General features: G+C 60.3%; 4 protein-coding genes across 5 annotated transcripts in view; 1 reads left to right on the top strand and 3 right to left on the bottom strand.

The window, feature by feature from the left end:
• Positions 1–231: 231 nt before the first annotated feature.
• Positions 232–5,644, bottom strand: LOC134170915 (nuclear receptor subfamily 2 group F member 5-like). The gene is made up of 4 exons (XM_062632706.1): positions 5,065–5,644; positions 4,410–4,758; positions 1,283–1,867; positions 232–770 (listed from the first exon to the last, which is right to left on the bottom strand). The coding sequence occupies exons 1-4, from the start codon at positions 5,425–5,427 to the stop codon at positions 496–498; spliced, it is 1,572 nt and encodes a 523-aa protein (XP_062488690.1). The 5' UTR covers positions 5,428–5,644; the 3' UTR covers positions 232–495.
• Positions 5,645–6,182: 538 nt separating this feature from the next.
• On the top strand, positions 6,183–8,190 carry BOLA1 (bolA family member 1). The gene is made up of 2 exons (XM_062632705.1): positions 6,183–6,286; positions 7,781–8,190. Exon 2 carries the CDS (start codon positions 7,791–7,793, stop codon positions 8,175–8,177), a length of 387 nt encoding a protein of 128 aa, XP_062488689.1. The 5' UTR covers positions 6,183–6,286; positions 7,781–7,790; the 3' UTR covers positions 8,178–8,190.
• Positions 8,191–8,988: 798 nt separating this feature from the next.
• On the bottom strand, positions 8,989–19,102 carry SV2A (synaptic vesicle glycoprotein 2A). Of its 2 annotated transcripts, none has more exons than XM_062632671.1 (14): positions 18,459–19,102; positions 16,002–16,582; positions 14,725–14,905; positions 14,485–14,636; positions 14,267–14,400; positions 13,576–13,665; positions 13,344–13,454; positions 13,157–13,245; positions 12,245–12,409; positions 12,020–12,153; positions 11,094–11,297; positions 10,606–10,765; positions 9,588–10,210; positions 8,989–9,517 (listed from the first exon to the last, which is right to left on the bottom strand). In XM_062632671.1, exons 2-13 carry the CDS (start codon positions 16,576–16,578, stop codon positions 10,027–10,029), a joined length of 2,181 nt encoding a protein of 726 aa, XP_062488655.1. In that variant the 5' UTR covers positions 16,579–16,582; positions 18,459–19,102; the 3' UTR covers positions 8,989–9,517; positions 9,588–10,026. The 2 variants fall into 2 exon arrangements, with proteins under 2 accessions (XP_062488655.1, XP_062488653.1); XM_062632669.1 differs by having other exon boundaries at positions 16,002–16,728; positions 18,459–19,100.
• A 1,710-nt stretch (positions 19,103–20,812) lies between these two features.
• SF3B4 (splicing factor 3b subunit 4) overlaps positions 20,813–24,154 on the bottom strand; it is a 5,442-nt gene continuing 2,100 nt past the window's right edge. The window contains exons 4-6 of the mRNA XM_062632672.1: positions 23,697–23,891; positions 21,716–21,886; positions 20,813–21,314 (exon numbers count right to left, since the gene is read on the bottom strand). Coding sequence (XP_062488656.1) covers positions 21,130–21,314; positions 21,716–21,886; positions 23,697–23,891 — 551 coding nt within the window. The 3' untranslated portion in view covers positions 20,813–21,129. The remainder of the gene's footprint in view (positions 21,315–21,715; positions 21,887–23,696; positions 23,892–24,154) is intronic.

Below are 24,154 nucleotides of genomic sequence, written 5' to 3' on the forward strand. Positions count from 1 at the left end.
TTTTGGAGTCTCAGCACTGGGTTCCAATCTTTGGTGTCCCCATCTTTGAGCTTCCATCCTTGAGGTCACATCCTTGGTGTCCTCCATCCTTGCTGCCCTCCTCTTTAGGATCCCATCCTTGAGGTCCCATCCGTGCTGTCCCCATCTTTGGTGTCTCCATGACGGGGCTTCCATCCTTGAGGTCCCATCTTTGGTGCCCCATCTTCGGGCTCCCATCCCTGAGGTCCCATCCTTGCTGTCCCCATCTTCGGTGTCCCCATGATTGGGCCCCCATCCTTGAGGTCCCATCCTTGCTGTCCCCATCTTTGGTGCCCCATCTTTGGGCTCCCGTCCTTGCTGTCCCCATCTTTGATGCCCCCATCTTTGGGCTCCCATCCCTGAGGTCCCATCCTTGCTGTCCCCACCTTTGATGCCTCCATCTTTAGGATCCCATCCTTGAGGTCCCAACCTCGCTGTCCCCATCTTTGGGCTCCCCATCCCACGGCAGGGCTGGGATCACTGCATGGCTCCATGGGGCCAGCTGAGGCTGGCCCCGGCCAGCAGCATGTCGCGGATGAGGGTCTCGATGGGGGTCTCCCCAACCAGGCGGCTGAAGAAGAGCCGCTGGATGCCGGGCGCGGGGACGCTGCGCAGCGCGGGCAGGCGCAGGAGCAGGCGCCCGAAGCGGCCGGGCTGGGCCGGGTGCCGCCGCCGCACGTGTTCCTGCAGCGCGACCTGCGCCTGCTCCTGCAGCCCGGCCACGCGCCCCGGCTGCGACAGCCCCGCCGCGTCTGCACGGGGGAAACTGAGGCACGGCCCCGCCGAGCCCCGCCCCGTTAAACCCCGCCCATTCGGTCCCATTGGGACCCCACCCCGTTAAGCTCCGCCTTCCTTGCCCCCCCCCCCCTTTAACCTCCGCCCGATGGAGCCGCACCCACCCACCCCCATCCCATTCATCCCCTCTGCACCCATTGATGCTCCCCCCTTGGCATCCCCCCTCTTTCCCCGTTAAGCTCCTTGGAGCCCCACCCTGTTTGATTCCACCCATTTAAACCCCACCCCTTTAAACCACGCCCCGTTTTCCCGCGCCCACGCATCCCCAGCCTATTCATCCCTTGCACACCCATTGATGCCTGCCCCCCCTTCCCACTTCCCATTGAGCCCCACGCCCCCCAATCCCCAGCCCATTCATTCCCTGCACACCCATCGACACCCATCGGACCCAAGCACCCACCCCCTTGGTACCCAACCCCACCAAGCCCCACCCACAGAACCACACCCCTTTAAGCCCCGCCTCCCTCACCGGGGCTGAAGAGGGCCACAGCCTTCAGGCAGGCGAACTCGGCGGCGTCCGCCTGCAGCACCCTCAGCTTCTCCACCTGCTCCTGGAAGAGCCGGACGTGGTCCATGAAGGCCACCACGCGGTCAGCGCCCACCGGAGCGCCGTGGAGCCCGGCGGCCGCCAGCACCGGCGCGGCGTGCACGGGCAGCGCCGCCTGCGCCGCGTTCAGCACGAAGAGCTCGCTCCAGCCCAGCCGCAGCAGCGCCACTTGGTCCGAGAGCGGCAGCTCCGCGAAGAAGGGGACGATGCCCTTGGCCCACTCCACGGCGCTGAACAAGAGCCGCGCCGCCAGCTCGCAGATGCTCTCGATGCCCACCACGACGCCGGGGTGCAGGGCTTGGGCGCCGTAGCGAGCCGGCGGGTACGGTTCGGCTCGGAGCAGCACCGAGATGAAGCCGCTCAAGCAGCCGCGGCCACCGTAGGGGTCCCCGGGGAGCGCAGGGCACTGCCCGGGGCTGGGGGGACCTTGAGCCACGCGGCCCCGCTGCACCGCTGCGGAGAGGAGCAGGAGGTCAGCACCCCCCGTGCCAACACCCCTGCGTGTCCCTGTGTGCACCCAGGGTGCGGGCTGAGGGGTCCCTTGGGGTGTCTCCACCCGTTAGAGCAGGGGATGTGCTCCCAGGATGGGGACAGCCCCCCCTACTCCGTGCGATGCCCTTGCTCCACCAGCTCCCACAGGCACATCGCATCTGGGGTCCGTCCAACCCCCCCCCCCTTGCTGGTGCTAATGGGGGTACCCACAGAGATGCTGGGGGGGAGGGGGGCGAAGGAGCTCCCCTTCAGGTCCCATCCCTTGAGATTTCCCACTATGGGGTTAACTCCCACCCCAATTGGATTGTTGTTGGTTTTTCTTGTGGGAAGGGGGGCCTCGGCCACCTTCTCTTCCTCTTCTTCTTCCTCGGCCCTGAGCCTGGCTTAGTCTAATGCAGCGCGATGGTCCCAGTGTCACCAGCGGTAGGACTCGGGAATGGGGGTCCCCAGGGAATGGGGCTCCTGCAGGGTTGGGATCTCGTGGAATCGGGGGGTCGGGGGCTGCTCTCACTCAAACCTCGACATGCAGCCCCAGACTCCCCCCAAATGCTCTCTTTGCTCAGCAGCACCCTCTCCTCACCCCCCCTTTGCACCCCTAAACCCCCTTTGCAACGCCCCAAACCCCTTTGCATCACCCTGAGCACCTTTTACATCACCGTGACCCCCCTTTGCGTCACCCTTGAACCCCTTTTACACCACCCCAATCCTCCAGAGCAGCACACTGCTCCTGAGTTTTCAGTGCTGGATTTGATGCCAGATTCGGTGCCGATTCCCAGCTGGGAAAGCCGGGATAAGGGGAATCGTGATGAACCGGTGGGTTTGGAGCATCCCTGAGCGGGTGGGGAAACTGAGGCACGGAGCAGCCAGCCCCAGTGACGGGGATGGGAAGCTTGAACATGGGCACACGCAGCATTCACCCAACAGCTTCATCGGGGGACAACTGGGAGCCCCCCAAAAACAGAGCTAAGAGGGATGCAGGGAATGAGGGTCCCTGCCTCGGGAATAATGCCGTGGCAGGTCCTATCCCATCAGATCCCATGGGGAACCAGCATCTTGTGGCAATTCTGAACTAAAGATGAAAACCAACAACAAAATAACCTCCCAAACCCGAGCCCCAAAACCTTCAGGGAATTTGCCTGGATTGGGGCTCTTTATCCCTGGGATTTGATCCCTGGCTCCAGCTGCACCAAGAAGGCAGAGGTTTGCTACGACTGGGTCTTGCTCCCAAAATCCCAAACCTATCCAACTGGACTTTTGGGGGAGAAACAGGGAGAACTGAGAGTTAGGCTTGAGCTGACTTGATCCCTGAGCTGCTCCCACCTAAATCCCATTTATTTGTGCGAGCCAGGCTGGCCATTCCCCTCCTCCCAGTGGGAGTTTTCCCCTTTATCCCAATTGTTCTGATTTATTTGCTATTATTTTTATTGCTTAAAAAAAAAAACAAAAACAACTTGTCGGTTTTTTGCCCTTTTTCTTTGGGTTTGGAGACTAAAAAAGGTGATTTTCTGGGTGCCATTGCCACCGACGCAGGATAAATCCCTGCTTTAAGCAGCTAAGCCCAGCCTAAGCCCTTGTTATAATCCTTTCTAAACACTGAGTGTATAAATAAGTACCTTGACTAGAAATCAGGACTCCCCCCGCCGGGTCCATATTCAATCGGGGAGGATGCTGCACGGCAGAGATTTGATGCTGAGGATGCCCCGATGCCCCATTTGGGGCTTAAACTGCCCCAAAGCCTACTTCTGGGGCTAAACCCGCAATCAAATCAACCCAATATGCGGTGCTGGGGCTGGTTGGAGGCACAGGGATGTCGCTGGAAGCTTGAAATGGGGTTTTATGTAAGGTGTTTGGGCTAATTTAGGTCAGATTTACCGGATACTGCTCCCAAAAAGTGGAATTCTTAATCTTTTAAAGAATTACCTGTATTATTCCCGAGTTTTTTAACATTTAATGGAGAGGAGAAGTCAATTGGCCCCATCTCAGCATAGACCAGAGCTAAAACCCGAGCCCAAACTGGGCTCAAGGTGAAAAGAGGATATAACTGGGTGGGAGAATAGCCGGGTTCCCGTGGCAGAGCCTTTCCCATGGGAAAAGCCAACAACTATAGCAGAAGGATGGGGCTGGGCCAGGGGGATTCGGGGATGGATCCCTGGATTTGGGGCGCTCTTCCCAAACTGATGGGGCTCAGGGAGGGAAAAGAATGGAGGGGGAATGAAAGAGAAGAGGGAGAGGAGCTTTCCCTTTCTCTTTCCTCCTTTTCCCTTTCTCTTTCCTTTCCCACCCGCTTTCACTTTCTTTTCCTTTCTCTCCCCTTTTCCTTGCTCTTTTCCTTTCTCTTTCCAGCTCTCCCGCTCCCACTTTGCTCTTTCCCTTTGTCCGCACCATTGGCACCCGCTCCCTCACTTCTCCTTCTCACTTTCCCTCTTTTTCCTCCTCTTTTTTCTTCCCTTTCCTTTCATTCGTTTGCTCCCTTTGGCTCTTCCCCACCTTTTCCTCCCACTCTCACCTTCCTCTCTCCTGCTCTCCCGGCCTTTTCCAGCCTCTCCCCTAGTTTTACCTCCCCTCTGTGCTGGCTTCCCCACCCTCTCTCTCTCTTTTCCACCCTCCATCCTCCTCTTGCACCCACTCTTTTCCATCCCTTTATCTTTTCCACCTCCTCTTCTCCTTTTCATCCCTGCTTTTGCTTTTCCTCTCTCTCCCCTTCTTTTCCACCACATCATTTCCATCCCCTCTCCTTTTCCATGCTCTGTCCTTCTTTTCCATCCCTTCTCCCTCTTTTCCACCTTCTCCTTTTGCATCCCTTCACCTTTTCCATTCCCTCCTTTTTTTACACCTCTCTCCTTTTCCCATCCCCTCTCCTCCCTTTCCATCCTCTCTCCTTTCCCATCCCTTCTCCATCCTCTCTCCTCCTTCTCCACCCCTTCTCCTCTCCCACCCTCTCCTTTTCCATGCTGTAACCCTCTTTTCCATCCCTTCTCCCTCTTTTTCACCCTCTCTCCTTTTCCATTCCTTCTTCTCCTTTTCCACCCCCTCTCCATCCCTTCTCCTTTTCCACCCTCTCCCCTTCTTTTCCACCCTCTCCTTTTCCATGCTCTATCCTTATTTTCCATCCCTTCTCCTCCTTTTCCATCCCCTTTGCTTATTTTCCACCCTCTTCTTTTGCACCCTCTCTCCTTTCCCATCCCTTCTCCATCTCCTCTCCACTCTTTTACCCTTCCCATCCCTTCTCCCTCTCCCGCCGCATCCCGACCCCTCTCCCCTCCGGTCACCCCACCTTCCCGCCGCATCCCCACGCGGAGGCACTTGCGGAGCCGGCAGTACTGGCACTGGTTGCGGTGGGGCTGGTCCACGGGGCAGTCCCGGCCCCCCCGGCAGCTGTAGGCGAGGTTGCGCCGCACCGAGCGCTTGAAGAAGCTCTTGCAGCCCTCGCAGGTCACCTGCCCGTAGTGCTTCCCGCTCGCCCGGTCCCCGCACACCCGGCACGGCCCCGCCGCCCGCCCCGCGGCGCCGCCGGGGGCAGGAGGAGGAGCGGGAGGAAGGGGAGGCTCCGGCCACGGCCCCGCTGCCAAAGCCATGCTGGGGGACGGGGGGGAGCCCCGACAGGGAGAGGAGAGCCCCGGGATGGGCAGGGGATGGAGAAGGGGGAGCGAGGATGGAGGTGGGGAGCTCCGAGATGGTGGAAGAGGTCGGGGGTGGAGCGGGAGGAGCCGAGAATGGAGAAGGGGGTCCGGGATGGAGGCGGGATCCGGGGATGAAGAACGGGGTTCGGGTATGGAGAGAGTGATCCGGGATCCAGGGTTGGAGAAAGGGATCCAAGGATGGGGAGGACTATCCGGGATGGAGCGGGGGATGTGGGATGCAGGGAAGAGCTCCGGGATGGAGAAGGGTGAGACAAGATCCCCAGCCTAGAGAGGGGAGTCCGGGAAAGGAGCAGGAGGTCCGGGCTGGGCAGGATTCCGGGGAGACGGACGGGAAAAGCGGGGTCGGGGACGGGCAGGGAGTGCGGGAGGAGGAGGAGGAAGAGAAAAGTTCATTCGGGGCGGAGGGGAGGGTCCGGGCTCGGGGGTAGGAACGAGGGAGATCCCGATCCCGATCCCGATCCCGATCCCGATCCCGATCCCGATCCCGATCCCGATCCCGATCCCGATCCCGATCCCGCAGCGCCAACACCCACGCCCCACTCTCATTCAACCCGCCACGCCATATGAGGGCATGAGGGGGCGGGCCGAGGGAAGCTCTCCGCCAATCATAGGGAAGGAGGGCGGGGCCGAAGGGGGAAGGTGTGGCCTCCCCGCAATGGGGCGGGGTTTGTGGGGGCCGGGCTCAAAGCCTCCTGGGAGCTGTAGTTCTGCCGCGGTCACGTGACGGGGGTGGGACGGCGTGACTCCATTTCCCAGCGTGCTCAGCGCCGGAGCGGAGCCCGAGTCGTGCGTGGTGAGGGCTGGGGGGGCACCGTGTGGGGTAAATGGGGTTTGGGGGGGCACCGTGTGGGGTAAATGGGGTCTGGGGGGCACCGTGTGGGGTAAATGGGGTTTTGGGGGGGCACCGTGTGGGGTAAATGGGGTTTGGGGGGGTCCAAAGGGGGTTTGGGGGGGGGTAAATGGGGTTTGGGGGGGGCACCGTGTGGGGTAAACGGGGTTTGGGGGGGGCACCGTGCGGGGTAAACGGGGTCTGGGGGGCACCGTGTGGGGTAAACGGGGTTTGGGGGGGCACCGTGTGGGGTAAACGGGGTTTGGGGGGCACCGTGTGGGGTAAATGGGTTTGGGGGGGCACCGTGTGGGATAAATGGGGTTTGGGGGGCACCGTGTGGGGTAAATGGGGTTTGGGGGGGCACCGTGTGGGATAAATGGGGTTTGGGGGGCACCGTGTGGGGTAAATGGGTTTGGGGGGGCACCGTGTGGGATAAATGGGGTTGGGGGGGCACCGTGTGGGGTAAATGGGGTTTGGGGGGGTCAGGCCCCTCTTGCTCCCCACCCCACTTCCCAAAGCCGGGCCTTTCACCCTCCTGCACCCCTTTCTCCCCCACCCCCATTTATGGGGCCTGGTTCTACAGCCCCCCCCGAGTCACAGTTCCCCTCCTTTCCCCATAAGTGGGGTCTCATCATCACCACCCTCCCCCCAAGCAAACCCCTTGGCCCCTCCTGCCCCCCCCATAACTGGGGTCTGATCCTCACCCCCCAGCAACCCCCATCTTTCCCTTTTGCCTCCTCCCCATAACTGGGGTCTGATCCTGAAAGGCCCCCCTAAATCCCCCCCAAGTAACCCCCATCCTCTCCTCTTGCCCCCCCATCATTGGGGTTTGATCCTCACCCCCCCCCAGCAACCCCCATCCTCCTCTCCTGCCCCCCCTATAACTGGGATCTGATTCTCCCCCCCAAGTAACCCCCTCTCCTGTCCCCCCCTCCCAACTGGGATCTGATCCTCCCCCCCCCAGCAAACCCCATCTTACCCTCTTGCCTCCTCCATAACTGGTCTGGTCCTGAAGGCCCTCCCCAAATCCACCCCCCAAGCAACCCCCATCCTCCCCTCCTGCCCCCCCCCCATAATTGGGGTTTGATACTCACTCCCCCAGGCAACCCCCATCCTCCCCTCCTGCTCCCCCATAACTGGGCTCTGATCCCGAAGGGCCCCCTAAACCCCCCCCAAGCAACCCCCATCCTCCCCTCCTGCTCCCCCATAACTGGGCTCTGATCCCGAAGGGCCCCCTAAACCCCCCCCAAGCAACCCCCATCCTCCCCTCCTGCTCCCCCATAACTGGGCTCTGATCCTGAAGGGCCCCCTAAACCCCCCCCAAGCAACCCCCATCCTCCCCTCCTGCCCCCCCCATAATCGGGGTTTGATCCTCACCCCCCCAGGCAATCCCCATCCTCCCCTCCTGCTCCCCCATAACTGGGACCTGTTTCTCCCCCCCTCCCCGCCCCATTGCAGGCGCTGCCGGATGCGGGGCTCGCTGCTGGCTGCTGGGGGAGCGGCCATGGCCGAGGGTCCCCTGGCCCGCACCGTGCGCTCCAAGCTGGCGGCCGCGCTGGAGCCCTCGCACCTGCAGGTGCTGGACGAGAGCCCCCGGCACGGCGGGGCCGCGGGGGCCGGCACGCACTTGGCCGTGGTGGTGGTGAGCGGGCGCTTCGAGGGGCTCCCCCCGCTGCAGCGGCACCGCCTGGTGCACGCCGCGCTCAGCGCCGAGCTCGCGGGGCCGCTCCACGCCCTCGCCATCGTGGCCCGCACCCCGCAGCAATGGGAGAGCGACCCCAGCGTCCCCGCACGGCCCCCGTGCCTCGGGGGCTCCAAGCGTGAGCAGCGCGGGGACGGCGCCGGGGAGCCCTAAAGGGACCCCCCCGGTCCCCGTGGTGAACCCACGTGTAACGGGGACCCCCCCCCCCCTCCGTGCATTGAGCACACTGGGGGCAGCTGTAAGGGGGGTTTGGGGGTGTCCCCGTGACACCCCCCCCCCCCATTGCTCCCCCCCATGAAACAGATTGGGAATGGGGGGTGAAGCCCACCCCCTACACACACACACACAAATAAACTCTCCCATGGGAGCAACTGGGAAGTGGAAGGTGGAGCATCATTCCAGGGGGGATATGGGGAGTTTTGGGTCAGTATGGGAGGATTTGGGAACTTTGAGGGGGGGGGGGATTTGGGGTCGTTTGGGAGAATTTAGGGTCTTTTGGAAAGGATTTGGGGTCATTTGGGGGGGATTTAAGGACTTTGGAGTCATTTTGGAGCCATTTGGGATGTTTTGGAAGGGATTTGGGGTCCTTTGGGAGAATTTAGGGTCTTTTCGAAAGGATTTGGGGTCATTGGGGGGGGATTTAAGGACTTTGGGGTCATTTTGGAGCCATTTGGGATGTTTTGGAAGGGATTTGGGGTCCTTTGGGAGAATTTAGGGTCTTTTGGGAAAGGATTTGGGGTCATTTTGGGAGGGATTTAGGGCCTTTGGGGTCATTTTGGAGCCATCTGGGGCCTTTTCAGAGGGATTTGGGGTCGTTTGGGAGAATTTAGGGTCTTTTGGAAAGGATTTGGGGTCTTTTCAGAGGGGTTTGGGGACTGCTGGATCACTTGGGAGTTTGGGGAGATCTGAAGAGTTTTAGGTCATTTGGAGGGGATTTGGGTCATTTTGGGGGGATTTGGGGTCATTTTGGGCACTTTTCCATTGGTTTTCCGTTGTTTTAATTAATTTACAAACATCTAAAAACTACAGCACGGCACAACTGCGAACAGACAGAACTTGGGGGGGGTCGGGCCCCCCCAGGACCAGCTACACCGAGGGATGGGGACGGGGGGGAAGGAGGAGGAGGAGATGAAGCACACGATTGCTTGGGGGGGGCTGCTCTACATCGTCGGGGGCTTCCCATGATGGGGGGGGCTTCCAAAGTGCTTTTGCATAGACCAACACTTCCCATCCTCTGCTGGGGGGGGCACAGCGACAGGGCCCCCCTGTACCCCACTTTTTTGGGGGGCCCCCATGTACCCCGTTATTTAGGGGGGCGCTTTGTGCTTTGCAAACCACTGGTGGCTTTGTGCTTTGGGATGGGGGTAAAGGTGTGCTGGGGGGGGAAGGGGGTCCAGGGTGCACCCCCCCATCAGCACCCCAAAGCAGGAGCGTCCTTTAAGAATGAGCTCAAAGTCACTAAATAAAGGCAGTTTGAGGGGGCTGCACCCCCCCTGCACCCCAAAACACAGCTGGGACCCCCTTGCACCCCCTCAAACCGAGCTGTAGTTGGGGGGGGGTCACTGCACTCCAAATTGCTCCATGCCCCAAAGGGATGTGCACCCCAAGCATGGTGCACCCCCAAACTGCAGTGCCCCCCCTTCTGTTCCCCATCCTGCTGGGTTTGGGGGTGCAATGGGGACCCCTTCCCCTGCCCTTCCAGATGGGGAAACTGAGGCATGGAGCCTTCCTCCTCCTCCTCCTCCCAGGGATGTTGGGGTCCCCCCAGCCCCCCCAGGAGCGAGCAGCTATTCACAGAGGGATGACACCAAGGAAGGAAATCGGGGGGGAGGGGGGGGTGTCAGGAGTATGGGGGGGTCCAAGTGCAAATGAATTTCCCAAATGCTCCAAGAAGACGTTTCACAGTGTCTAACGAGACTAATCCCCCCGGAAGGGGAGCTGGGATTTGGGAATGGGGGGGGTGGGAGAGGTAAAGGGAAGGATTAGGGGGGTCCCCCCCCCATCACTGCAGGACTTGCCCCCGGGTCTCAGGCAGTTTGAGGGCCAAGGAGCTGCCGAGGGCGAGCGCAGCCGAGGCCAAGAGGATGGGCACGGCCTTGGTGATGCCCACGAAGGAGGTGAAGATGCTGATGCCCAGCACGGCCGCCAGCTTGCAGAGAGCGTTCAGGAACCCAAACGCCGTCGTCCTGCGGGGAGGCAGGGTGTTGGGATGGCACCCATGGAGGTGGGGGGGCACCCATGGAGGTGAGGTCCCCACCAGGCCCAGCGCGCTGGGGCAGGGGGTACCTGGGATATGGTACCCAGCAGCGCAGCCAGAATGTGGTACCCAGATGTGGCAGCCAGCACGGCAACATCTGGCAGGCAGCAATGCCTCTGGTAGTCAGCAACACATCTGGCAGCCAGCAACACATCTGGTACCCAACACCCAAAGCCTTATGCCCAGAACCTGGCACCCAGGACCTAAAACCTCACCCCCAGCATGGCAACATCTGGCACCCAGCACCCAAAACCTTGCACCCAGGACCCAAAACCTTGCACCCAGGACCCAAAACCTCACCCCCAGCACCCATAGGCCCCTCACCTCTTATCGGAGGGGTAGAGCTCCACAGTGAGCACATCGAGGGCATTCCAAGAGGCGATGCTGACGCCACCGAAGAGGCAGAGCAGCGCGATCATGGCTGATTCGCTGTTCCCAAAGGACAGGAAGAAGCAGCTCACGCAGGACATGACACTGGACCCGGCTGCAAAGGACATGGGACACGTCAGGGGGATGCAATGGGGACAAGCGTCCTCCTCACCCATAGGAAACCATGGTCGTAGACCCATTGGGTAGGTTGGAAGGAACCTTCAAGGCCATCTTGACCTGCCCCTGGCAGAGACACCTTCCAGCAGAGCAGGGTGCTCCAAGCCTTGAGCATCCACCATTCTCTGGGCAACCCTGGAAGTGTTGGATGGGGCTTGGAGCAACCTGCTCTAGTGGAAGGTGTCCTGGGTTGGAGCTGCGTGAGCTTCAAGGTCCCTTCCAGCCCATTCTATGGATCTATGGATCTCAGCATCCTTGATGCCCACCCAGCATGCGAAGGCGGCCGATCTTGTCCATGAGGAGGGCAGAGACGATGTTCCCGGGCAGGACAGCCAGGGTGCCCAGGAAGCTGACGAAGTAGATCATGTAGGCGTTGTTGTCGTCGCTGAAGTCGAGCTGGCAGCCCTCCTTGTTGTGTAGAAAGGTGCTGTTCACCACCTGGCTGTTGATGAACTTGTACTCAAAGAGATCTGTGGGCATGGAGAAGGTTTGGTGGGGTCAGGTCCATCTCCATCACCCTCTACTTGGGAACCATCTCCATCCCTTTGGGGACCATCCTTAACCCAACCCCATCTCCATCAACCCTTACTTTGGGGACCATCGTGGTGGTGTCACCGCCCTCTCCATCGCCCCCTGCTTTGGGGACCAATTCATCTCCTTCACTTTAGGGACCATCTTGGTGGCATCCCCCCCATCTCCTTCCGTTTGGGGACTAACCTCATCCCGACCCCCATCTCCATCACTCCCCTGCTTTGGGGACCATCATGGTGGCATCACCCCCATCTCCATCCCTTTGGGGACCATCCTCACCCCGACTCCCATCTCCATCACCCCCTTCTTTGGGAACCATCCCATCTCCATCACTTTGAGGACCATCTTGGTGGCATCCCCTCATCTCCAACCCTTTGGGGACCATCCTCACCCTGACTCCCATTTCCATCATCCCCTGCTTTGGGGACCATCTTGGTGGCATCTCCATGCCTTTGGGGATCATCCTCACTCCAACTCCCATCTCCATCACCTCCTGCTTTGGGAACCATCCCATCTCCATCACTTTGGGGACCATCTTGGTGGCATCTCCATGCCTTTGGGGACCATCCTCACCCCAACTCCCATCTCCACCACCTCCCTGTTTGGAGACCATCCCATCTCCACCCCTTTGGGGCCCATCTCCAGCCCTGGCCCCGCTGACCCGTGTTGTAGAACATGGTGGAGATGAAGGTGCAGTTCTTGAAGAAGGTGTTGCTGGACGTGACGTCCTCGAAGTAGCACTCTTCAAAGAGCGAGTCCTCGAACGTCACCGACTTCATCTTCAGGCCGATGAACCTGGTGGGGCAGGAAGGGGCGGCATGAGCCGGGATGAGCTGGGATGAGCAGGGATGGGGCAGGAGCGGCGGGAAGGGTCCCCAGGACACACTTGTCATTGAAGTACTCGCCGCCGCGGTGGATCTGGTTCTCGAGGGTGAAGTTGAAGGTGAAGTGCCGCAGCCTCTCGCGCGTGAAGAGCTTGGTGCGGGAGGCGTAGTCCATGTTCTGCAGGTGCTTGATCATGTCCGGGAACCACACGGTCAGCCCATAGTAACTGCAGGAGACAGGGGTGAGCCCGGGCGGTGCTCCCAGTGCCACCAGCTCCATCCCAGTGCCACCCATCCCAAACCATCTCATCCCATCCCATCCAACCTTTCCCATTGCTGCCCATCCCATCCCATCCCATCCCATCCCATCCCATCCCATCCCATCGCATCCAACCTTTCCCACTGCTGCCCATCCCATCCCATCGCATCCATCCTTTCCCACTGCTGCCCATCCCATCCCATCCCATCGCATCCAACCTTTCCCATTGCTGCCCATCCCATCCCATCCCATCCCATCCCATCCCATCCATCCTTTCCCATCACTGCCCAACCTATCCTATCCTATCCTATCCTATCCTATCCTATCCTATCCTATCCTATCTTATCCTACTTTTTCCATCCCATCCCATCCTATCCCGTTGCTGCCCATCGCATCCTATCCCATCCCATCCATCCTTTCCCACTGCTGTCCACCCCATCCCATCCATCCTTTCCCATCACTGCCCAACCTATCCTATCCTATCCTACCCTAGCCATCCCATCCCATCCCATCCCATCCCATCCCATCCCATCCCATCCCATCCCATCCTATCCCATTGCTGCCCTTCCCATCCCATCCCATCCATCCTTTCCCAACGCTGCCTATCCTATCCTATCCTATCCTATCCTATCCTATCCTATCCTATCCTATCCTATCCTATCCATCCCATCCCATCCTATCCCATTGCTGCCCATCCCATCCCATCCCAGCGCACCTGAAGGACATGGTGAACCACACTCCCATCATCATCAGGGTGATGCGGCGGAACTCAGGTGCGAAGCACTGCTGGAAGTTGCTCCAGACCTGCGGGACACAGGGGTGACAATGGGGGACAATGGGGTGACAAGAGATGACACAGGAGGGTGACAAGGGGGGGACACGGGGGGGGGGCAGGCCCTCACCTGCTGTGAGAGGTTGAGCACCCGCACAAGCCAGCGCCGGTGCCACGTCCCTGTGTCCGCCTGGATCTCAATGAGCTCGTCCTCCCGCTTGATGGTCTTGATGTGGGTGACCTGTGGGGCGCAGCACGGGGACAAGGGAAGCTCCGGCCCCGGGCCTCAGCTCCCCCCACCCCAGTGTGATTCCTGGAGGTGGGAATGCGCAGTCCCTCCTGCAGCAAGGGGGGGTCCTTACCGAGAAGACCCGCTCGGGGTGGCCCTTGGCTCGCATGTTGGTGTCATGGACCTGCTTCAGCACCATCCAGGCCTCGTCGTGTTTGCCGTTCTGCAAGGCAGCACCACGCTCACCCCGGGGGCCCTCCTGCATCACCCACTTTGGGGTCCCTGTTCGGGTCCCTCCACCCACTTGGGGGTCTCTGACCAGCTCCTCCCATCTCCATCACCCACTTGGGGGTCCCTGTTTGGGTCCTTTCATCTCCATCACCCACTTAAGTGGTCCCTGTTTGGGTCCCTTCATCTCCATCTCCATCACTTAAGGGGTCCCTGCATGGGTCTCTATCTCCATCACCCACTTAAGGGGTCCCTGTTTGGGTCCCTTCATTTCCTTCTCCATCACCCACTTGGGGGTCCCTGTTTGGGTCCCTTCATCTCCATCACTTAAGGGGTCCCTGTGTGGGTCCCTTCATCTCCCTCTCCATCACTTAAGGGGTCCCTGCATGAGTCCCTTCATCGCCATCACCCACTCAGGGGTCCCTGTTTAGGTCCCTCCATCTCCATCACTTAAGGGGTCCCTGCTTGGGTCCCTTCATCTCCATCACCCACTCAGGGGTCCCTGTTTGGGTCCCTCCATCTCCATCACTTAAGGGGTCCCTGTTTGGGTCCCTTCATCTCCATCACCCACTCAGGGGTCCCTGTTTGGGTCCCACCTCCAGGAAGAAGCGGGGGCTCTCGGGCATGGTGGTGAGCGCCCCGATGGCGAACACCGAGGGGAAGGCGCAGACCAGGACGAAGACCCTCCAGCTGTGGAACTGATAGGCTGAGCCCATCTGGAAGCTCCATCCTATGGGAATGGGACAGGACGCTGTGACGGTGCCGAGCCCCACAGCAATGGGGGACATGGGCTGGTGCTGGGGGGTGTTCTCACCATAGTGGGGGATGATGGCCCAGGCCATGGCAGAGGCGTAGATGCCCCCGATCATCCAGAACATGCAGAGCCAGCTCAGGTGCTCCCCGCGCTTCTCCTGCGCCAGGAACTCCGAGAAGTAGGAGAAGACGATGGGGATGGAGCCCCCTATGCTGGGGAAGGGGGGGAGCACAGCACAGGTCACCCTGCACCCCAGCAAAGGGGGTTCAACGGCGACGGGGTCGGGTGCATCCCCCTTACCCCATGCCCGAGAGGAGGCGGCAGAAGAGGAAGGTGCCGTAGCCTTGGACGAAGGAGGAGAAGAAGGCGAAGACGCTGTTGACGGAGAGGGAGATGAGGAGGCACTGCCGCCGGCCCAGGCGGTCCGCGAGGCCGCCCCACAGGAACGCGCCCACCATCATGCCCAGGTACACGATGAGCCCTGGGGGGACAGACACGCACAGAGACATCAGTGCTGGGGGGGCACGGGGACACCTGCGTGGTCCCCTCTGCTCCGCGGTGGCTGTGGGGCAAGGAGGCACCATGGAGAAGGGGGAATGTGACCCCCCCAGTGTGTCCTCTGCATCCCCCTGTGCCCCCCATCCTCCCCCTGTGCTGCTCTGAGCCCCGCATGGACCCACCTCCCAGCACCCCCATGTGCCCCCATGTCCTCCTCTGTGTCCCCCTGTCTCTCCTGTGTCCCCCCATATCCCATGTACTCCTCTATATCCCATGTCCACATCTCCCCATCAGCCCATATCTGCCTGGGAACTTCCCCATGTCTCTCCCCTCCAAACCCCATATGTTTTGGATCCCACATACCCCATGTGCCCCTCTATACCCCATATACCCCCCCATATCCCATGTACCCCTCCATATTCCATGTGTCCCCCATATCCCATATACCCCCATATCCTATGTACCCCTCTATATTCCATTTGTCTCCATATTCCATGTACCCCTCTATATTCCATGTGTCCCCCATATCTCATGCACCCCTCTATACTCCATGTCCCCCCATATCCCATGTACCCCTCTATATCCCATATGCCCATCTATATCCCATGTCTCCCCATATCCCATGTGTCCCCCCATATCCCATGTCCCCCTCTATATCCCATGTCCCCCCATATCCCATGTCCCCTCATATCCCATGTACCCCTCTATATCCCATGTCCCCCCATATCCCATGTTCTCATATCCCATGTACCCCTCTGTAACCCATGTCCCCCCATATCCTATGTGTCCCCCCATATCCCATGTCCCCCATATCCCATGTGTCCCCCCATATCCCATATGCCCCTCTGTATCCCATGTCCCCCCATATGCCCCCTATCCCATGTGTCCCCCCATATCCCATATCCCCCCATATCCCATGTCCCACATACCCCATGTGTCCCCCCATATCCCATATGCCCCTCTGTATCCCATGTCCCCCCATATCCCCCCTATCCCATGTGTCCCCCCATATCCCATATCCCCCCATATCCCATGTCCCCCTCTATACCCCCTGTCCCCCCACACCCGACCCCCCTCACCCAGCATGCCCTTGTTGGAGTCGGACAGGCACATATCCTTCTCGGCGCTGGGCAGGACGAAGCCCACCACGAACACCTCCACCCCATCGGCCATGAGCGCCAGGCCCAGCACGAAGTAGAGGGTCCACTGGAAGCGGCCGTGGCCGCACTCCTGCAGGATGAGCTCGTATTGCTGCGCCAGCTCCTCCCGGTCCTTGCGCCGCTGCCCCTCGCTGTCCGCCAGCGCCGCCGTGCCCGCGTCGGTGCCCAGGCGCTCGCCCTGCCCCGAGTGGCGCCGGGGGATGCCCTGGTACTCGCCCTCGTAGATCTCGTCCTCCTCATCGTGCCCCTCGGTGGCGTCGCTGGAGGCTCCCTCCTCGTCGTTGCCGCCCTCGCCCCCCCGGTAGTAGCCGTCCTGCGGCGCGTAGTCCTCGTCGTCCTCCTCCTCCTCGAAGCGCGAGTAGGAGCGCTTGGTGTACTCGTCCTGCACGCGGTCCATGCCCCTGCTCACCTTCTTGGCCGCGTGCTTCTTCACCTCCTTGGCGATGTCCTTGGCGCCCCGGATGAACGCCGTCCGGTCCCGGAAGCTCTCATCCATGGTGCTGGGATGAGCCGGGACACCGGGATGCGATGGGGAATAGGAAGGGGGGGGGGGGGCGCCCTGTGTCTGTGTCCTCACGCCCGGGGACCGAGGTGGGATGCGGGGAGACGAGGGACGGCGCTACCCATCCGCGTGGTACCGGCTGACCTGCGGAGCCCGGACACAAGCAGGGGATGGGACAGGGTGGGAATGGGCCCGCACCCCACCTCATCCCCGGGTTTGCTCCGCACCAGCACCCCTCATCTGGGGTGGGAATAGGAGGATTTTGGAATGGAAGGAGATGGGGTCTGGGGACACCATCTCTGTGCCCTCTCCTCTTGCTTGGAGAATCAAAGCTCTCAGGGGGGTGCCCGAATTCAGCAGGACTTAGACACCCATTGACCAAGGTGGATTCTCTGATGTCAAATAACGTGGCTGAGCACAAGCTACGGCGCTTGTTCACAGAACCAGGGAATGGTTTGGGTTGGAAAGGACCTCAAAGCTCCTCCAGCTCCAGTCCCCTGCCACAGGCAGGGACAGCTTCCATGAGCCCCCTTTGGGGAGCCCTGCGTGACCCCCAGGCTCAGATCCATGCCAGGGATCCCCCTGCGGGTGCCATGGGGAGGCTTCCAGAAGGGATCTGGCTGTGGCTTGTGTTTGGTGGGAGATGAACCAGGCACCCCAGGGCAGAGCTGGGGGCACCCTCAGCACTTTCAGGGAGGAAAAGGGCATCCGGATACATCCCAGAGGCTTTGTCCTGGTGCCCTGCACCCCAGTCCCAGCCCTCCAAGGCCAAGGGCAGGCAGAGCATCCCCTGAGCATCCCAGCGCTCCGGTCCCGCAGACCCGCGGCTGTGGGGCGCAGCAGGAGCTGAGCCGTAGGGCAGGGACGCAGCCGGCACCGCGCGTCCTTCCCTCCGTGAGCCAGGCAAATCCACGGCTATAATTAGCCCGGATGGGAGCCCCCAGCGGCTCTGCGCACCCGGGGCCGGTGCTGCGGCACGGCACGGCCCCAGCTCCCCAGTGGAGCCCTGCAGGTGCTTTGGAGCAGCATCAATCTATCCATAACCCCCTGCCCTCTCCCCTCCGGCTGGCCGGGAGCAGCCCTTTCCCTGTCCACATCCCAGGGATCCCATCCCGGATCCCCTCCTTGGGTTCAACCCACTGACCCCCAAGGCCCCTGGAAGGAGCTGGTTGATGGCCAAGGTCATTTTGCTCCATGCCGTTTGCAGGTCCCTGCGGTGCTTCCCGATGCTGATCTATGGATTGGGATGTGTCAGGAGCCAGCAAAAGGAAGAGGGGAGCGGAGAGAGGCCGGATACCCCGTGAGGAAGAGGATGGACCAGGGAGCAAGGTCACAGCTCGGCCCCGTGATGGGCAGAGCTGGAACAGTCACCATCGGCCTGAGCCAAGGTTATGGGGCTCTGGACCACGCATCCATGCGGAGCATCCGATGGATGCACAGAACCTCCCCGTGGCGGGGGTCTCACGCTGGGCTCTGCGTCCTTCCCTCCTCAGCCTTTCCCAGAACATGGCGACAAGGGAGAAGAGTTTTAAATCACCCACGTCCAAGGTCATCTCCCAACACCCCCCCAGGATTGACTCCCCAAAGCCACCACATTAAACATCCATCCCTGCGCTGAAATCCCTATCCCCATCGGCAGCGATTCCCGGCCCTCCGGCGGCGCGGGAAGGGCTAAGGAGAGGCTGTTCAACATGCATGGAAAAAGACATGAACAAGGCTGGAGGCAAGGTTTTCCAGGACAAAATGGCCACAGCAAGTGGGAAGGAGAAGCTGAATCCCTGATCCATCAGATGCCGGCTCCCAGGATGCTAATGGAAAGCAGTGGGAAGAGGAGGGGGATCTGCCTGATAAAAGGAATTTCTTTCTCTCCTTACCTGTCTCTGCTCCAGCCCTTCTTCCGGAGGCTGCCTCCTGTGCGGCAAGAAAGGATGCTCCAGGAGGAGGAAGGATGCTCCAGGAGGAGGAAGGATGCTGTGACGGAGGAAGGATGCTCCGGCAAAGGAAGGATGCTCTGACAGAGGAAGGAAAAGCTGCTCCAAGAGGGATCCAGCAAGGAAACAGCTCCCGGGTCCCGTGTTAACGCCGCAGCCTCCGAGCGCTGGGAGAGTCCATTGCAAGAGCCCAGGGAAGGGAGGGAGGCGGTGGGGAGGGCTGTGCTGCAGCACTGCGCCGGGGAGGGGGGGACAGCGGCAGGATGGGGGGGTCCCCTCTCGCCTCGGCTCCCGACTGGAGGCAATGGGAGGGAGAAGCCTCCCCCAGGGTGCCCACGCTCCCAGGGAGCTCCCTTGGGAATGGGGTTCCCGTGTTGGAGCCGCGGGGGCCAAGTGGCGACAGGTAACTGTGGTTAATGGAGGGGGGGGCTACAAGGAGCTGCCCCAATCCCAGTTCCCCTCCGCAGGGATTCACGTGGGATTCGGGATCGCTCGCCCCCCCCTATGGCGACCGCAGCGCAGGCTGGAACATCTGAGTCACGGGCTCCTCGGGGCTGGATTCGGATGGATCGGGATCAAATCCTCGTTGCCAGAGCCGGGCGCTCCGCAGGAACAGGGCACAAATGCCTCCAGCATCGGAGGGGGCTGAGAGGGGGGTGAGGAGGAGCGTGGGAGGGCTGGGGGACAGAAACCTGGAGGGGCTTGGGACAAGGGATGCAGGGGCAGGACAAGGGGAATGGCTTTAACCTGCCCGAGGGGAGACTGAGCTGAGCTCTTAGGCAGAAGCTCTTCCCTGGGAGGGTGCTGGGACACTGGAATGGGTTGAATGGAGAAGCTTTGGCTGCCCCATCCCTGGCACTGCTCATGGGGCTTGGAGCATCCTGCTCCAGTGGAAGGTGTCCCTGCCCGTGGATCTGGACGAGGGGTAAGCTTCCTTCCCATAAACCATTCCATGGTGATTCTGTGGGCCAAACCGACCCCAATTTAACCCTGGATCACCGGCTGCCGGTGGGAAATCAGGATCCTGAGCCTCCTGCTCCTGCCTCCCACATGCAATGAGGTGGGCCAGCCTCAGCCTCCAGGACGTTACAGCCCCAGAGCTGTGTGATCCGGGCACTGGTTTCACTGCGCCCGGGCTGTGCATCCCTTAAGGAGAGGATGAGGGGCAGTGCCCTGGGTGCCAACCCCAGCCTGGGACAGCAGGAACTCGGCTCTCAAACCAGGCAGATGGGTCCAGGGACCAGCCCACACCAGCAGCACCAGCACAGGGACTGGAAGCTGAGGAACAACTGAGCTCCTCTTGGGAGCACCCCCACAAGGGGGGATGCAGGAGAGGCTGATGCTGTGCCCCTGCTGCCGCATGCGGGGCTCATCACGCGCCCCAGCACGGAGCCGCATTGGCCTGGGCTGCACTGGTGAGCACAGCTTCCCTATGGCCCCCCGGGCCTGTCAGGCTGTGACTCATGTGCCACACTGTCACCAGGGTCCCCCTCCCTGCTGTGTCCGAGCAGCCAGAGCTCAGGCTCAGCCCTGAGGCTTTAATGGGCATCACTAGAGCAAAATGCATGGTGGCAGGGACAGGGAATGGCTCCTTCCTGTCCTGAGGGCCTCCAATCGTGTTGGATTTGCCACGGGCTAAAACCAGGAGCACTGGGGAGCTCAGCACCGTGGCAATCACAAGCTGCACACAGCCTCCATCCCCTCATGCATACACCCCAGGCCAAGCCGGACTCTTCCCGATTCCCTGACTGGAAACAACTGAGAGGGTTACAGACATCATCACTTCCTCCCAGCCTGTCTGGACCATGGGAATTCCCCTCTTCAACAGGGAAGACAAGGATTTGTGCTTGGAATGGCCTTAAGCTGATGAAGATGAGCTCTTGGGGAGAAGCTCTTCCTTGTGAAGGTGGTGGGACACCAGAATGGGTTGAACAGAGAAGCTGCCCCATCCCTGGCAGTGTTCAAGGCCAGGCTGGATGGGGCTTGGAGCAACCTGTTCCCAGTGGAAGGTGTCCCTGCCCGTGGAACTGGATGAGCTTTAAGGTGAATTCCAACCCAAACCACTCTGGGATTCCACAACAGAGCAGCTGAGGTCAGTGCTGAGCCCTTCCAGTTCATCTCGAGATCCTGCAGTGGCTCCTCACGTGCCAAAGGCAATGGGAGCAGGAGTGATGGAGCTCTCCCACTTCCCTCCCCATTTCCCAGCACCGGATTTCTCTGGCCATCAACTTATCACGTGTGGCTGCTCCCGAGTCAGCAGCTCCTCAGTGCCAGACAGGCAGAGCCTCCTCCTGCTCTCAGAGCCCCTGCTTCAGAGAACGCTTTATTTGTAAAGGGGAGCTCACTGCTTTACATAGAAAAAAAACCAAAATCCTCCTCAAAGCACGGTGAAGTAGCTTCAGGGTTGGGAGAAGTGGGAAAGGAGGGAAAATGAACACTATAAAAACCCACGGGGAGCAAGATGTGGAGAGGGAAAGGCAGAGGTGGGAGGTGGGACCGGAGGGGGGCCCCCTGCCCCTCCTGGATGAGGATGTGTTAGCACAGGGAGGAATGAAAGTTTGAGGACACATTGAGGAGGGTCCCCAGCAGGGAGGGGGCCTCGTCACAGCCACGTTCAGGGCAAGGGACCCCTCAAGGGTCCCCGTGGGGGCACCCCAGGGGGCCTCTGTGCAGGCCTGGGGGGCAGGGGCACCCTCTGGTAGCCGTAGGGTGGTGGGCGAGGGGGCCCGTTGTAGCCGTGGGGAGGCATCAGCGGAGGAGGCCCACGCATGCCGTGGTGGGGCATGGGGCCTGGGTGACCTGTGGGGACAGAGCAGAGGAGTTAAGCACCGTGGGGAGACATGGAACAGCCAATCCCCCCCCCCCCAAACCCCAGCCAGGGGTGCCCATGGTTCCGGCCAACATTCCCCCTCTACCAGCAGATCCCGGGGGAGTCTCCCCGAGGACCCCACAGGCCTCAGGAACCCTCCCTGCTGCTATCCCAAGGTGAGATGAGGGGACATCACCGTAGTGCAGATCCCCACATCACAACGGGCACAGGGAATGCCCTGAGACACCCTGGCTTAGCAGCTCTTGCTCCAGGACACCTCCGGCATCACCTCCTTCCCATCCACCCACACTGAGCCTGGAATGATGGGCACCAAGCGCTGATCCCACCCACAGTAACGCACACACACCACCTCCTGCAGGCACCCACTTACCCATGGGCGACCCAAAATGAGGTCCTCGGGGTGGCATACCCATGGGTGGGGGCCCAGGGTGCGGCATGCCAGGCGGCGGCCGTGGGGGGGGCTGGCCTCCAGAGCCCGGGGGTCCTGGGTGATGCTGGGCCATCCCTGGTGGTCCGTGGTGCACTTGCATGGGAGGGATTCCTGTGGGAATAACACATTAAGGGATGCCCACGGCAAGGGCAGAAGCTTAGAGCAGCTCCCAATGCTTAAAGGGGCTACAAGAAGGCTGGAGAGGAGCTTTGGACATGGGATAGAGGGATGGGATGAGGAGGAACGGCTTCCAACTGGAAAAGGGAAGAGTTAGAGGAGATCTTAGGAAGTTCTTCACCATGTGGGTGGTGGGACACTGGAATGGGTTGAAGGGAGAAGCTGTGGCTGCCCCATCCCTGCAGTGTTCAAGGCCAGGTTGGACAGAGGGGCTTGGAGCAAGCTGCTCTAGTGGAAGGGGTCCCTGCCTGTGGCAGGGGGCTGGAACTGGATGAGCTTTAAGGTCCCTTCCAACCCAAATCATTCCACGGAAAAGGAGGTTAAAGAGGAGGAAAAGCAAAGCTCCCCCACAGGAGGCAACAGACCCAATAAATGCCACTTGGATGTCATTGTGTGTGGTGACACCCAGTGTGGCATGGCCCTGGGATGGGGCTCAGTAAGGAATCACTTCCCTCAGGGATCTGGGGCAGGCTCCCTGCACTTGAAGCTTGCTCTGCTCCGAGCACAGAAACCTGGCTCCCCCAAACCTGCTCTTCCCCTATTCCTCTTCTCCCTCTCAAACCCAACAAACCACAATTTCTTCCCCTCTCCTCATCGTGGCTCTGCAAGGCCTGGGTGTGGAAACGCTCCCTCAGGCTTCCCTCTGCCGGGTGTAATTGGCTCCTCTAAAGCCTGGAAATCCCTTTTGTAATCGGGAATGAGTAGCAGCCATCTGGTCCCTCACAAAGCCAGAGCCACCAGCACACAAAGCCCCCTAATCAGCCAGGGGGGGAGAAGGGCCCAGCACAGGGCTGGGTTCAGAGCAGGCAGGACTGATGCAAAGAAACCCCAAATTAAACAGCAAATTCCATTTGCATCTAAACCCAGAGCCTCCACGTCCACACTGCTCATTCCCCGGGAAGACAGACCTAAAAATGGCAGGAAATCCAAGAAACATTCTGTGCTCGTGTCTGGAATTAGCCTGGCAGAGCTGCAGACTGCGAGAAGAAGGTTCCCACTTACTGGAATTATTTCACACCAGAGGAAAATGAGGAAGATCTGGAGCTTTGTCCAGGATGTTAACAAAGGGGTTGCGGTTTGTGGGACAAGGATTTGGGATTTCTGGGGTTTTACAGGACCAGAAAAGCACCCAAGACCTTCAACACCTGCACCAGACCCTGCCCTCCTGCAACCTGCACCTTCACAGCGCAAGGAAACTCCTGTCTTGACCCAAGCGGATGCTTCCCAGCAAGGCACAACTTCCTAAATCACCAAAGAGCTTCCCAAATGCTGCTGGCCCCTGCTCCAGGCTACTTTTTAACACAGTTTAGAACACCCAGCAGAGGATTCCAGAAAGCAGGCGAAGCACCGGGGAGGTGACGCACTCGCTTCTACGCAGCCTCTCCCTGTTCCTTAACCAGGCTGCAGAGAGCATCATCCCAGGCAAGGATGTGGAGTTGGGAGCCCCAAAAACGATCCCATTTTACACAAGGGGAAACTCAGGGAAGCAAAAGGAGGGGAGGGGGATTGGGAGGAGGATTTATCCCACTCCCAAGAACTGGGGAGGTGGTGGAGGTTTCAATGGAGAAGAGAAGGCTCAGGGGATCTTACTGCTCCCTACAACTGCCTGACAGGATGGAGCCAGGAGGAGGCTGGGCTCTGCTCCCAAGGGATGGGACAAGAGGAAATGGGCTCAAGCTGCACCAGGGGAGGTTTACGTCGGACATTGGGAAGAGTTTATCCATGTAAAGGTGCTCAGGCTTACCTGGATGGTGCAATCCACCCGGAGGGAAGGGGTGCGGGTGAGGTGGGTGCCCCGCGGTGGGTGCAGCCCCAGAAGGGGGCCCGGGGGCACCGGCGCCAGGTGGCATAGGAGGGGGTGGCATGGCAGGAGGCATCCCGGGAGGCATCGCTCCGGGGGGTGGCACCGGAGGCGGGAATGATCCTGGGGGTGGGAGACCTGGGAAGAGAAACAGCGGGAATGTGGTGAAGTGGAAAAAGCAACCCAAAAAGTGGTGCCAATAATTCACCAGCAGCTCCACAGGAGGCAACAACAACAGAGCTGGGGCTGCTCAGCCTGGAGAAGCTGTGGAGAGCTCAGAGCAGCTTCCAGTGCCTGAAGGGGGCTGCAAGGATGCCGGACAGGGACCCTCATCAGGGACTGGAGTGATAGGACAAAGGGTGATGGGTTCAAACTGAAACAAGGGGGATTCAGGTTGGAGA

The sequence above is a fragment of the Pezoporus occidentalis genome, unplaced genomic scaffold, assembly GCF_034315485.1.
Source record: "Pezoporus occidentalis ecotype Australia unplaced genomic scaffold, CSIRO_AGI_Poc_V1 ctg393, whole genome shotgun sequence".
NCBI lineage: Eukaryota > Metazoa > Chordata > Aves > Psittaciformes > Psittacidae > Pezoporus > Pezoporus occidentalis.

Bases quoted from the DNA above. Each gene is read 5' to 3' on its own strand.
- LOC134170915 (XM_062632706.1), bottom strand. From the start codon at position 5,427: ATGGCTTTGGCAGCGGGGCCGTGGCCGGAGCCTCCCCTTCCTCCCGCT. The intron at 4,759-5,064 runs GTAAAAGAGTGG...GTGGAGAAGGAG, and splicing joins AGGGAGAAGGGATGGGAAGG to GAGAGAGGATGGAGAAGGGA. The intron at 1,868-4,409 runs GTAAAACTAGGG...GGGTGCACACAG, and splicing joins GAAGCCAGCACAGAGGGGAG to GGACACGCAGGGGTGTTGGC.
- BOLA1 (XM_062632705.1), top strand. From the start codon at position 7,791: ATGCGGGGCTCGCTGCTGGCTGCTGGGGGAGCGGCCATGGCCGAGGGT.
- SV2A (XM_062632671.1), bottom strand. From the start codon at position 16,578: ATGGATGAGAGCTTCCGGGACCGGACGGCGTTCATCCGGGGCGCCAAG. The intron at 14,637-14,724 runs GTAAGGGGGATG...CCCCTTCCCCAG, and splicing joins CGCCTCCTCTCGGGCATGGG to CATAGGGGGCTCCATCCCCA. The intron at 11,298-12,019 runs GTCAGCGGGGCC...CCATGCCCACAG, and splicing joins CACCATGTTCTACAACACGG to ATCTCTTTGAGTACAAGTTC.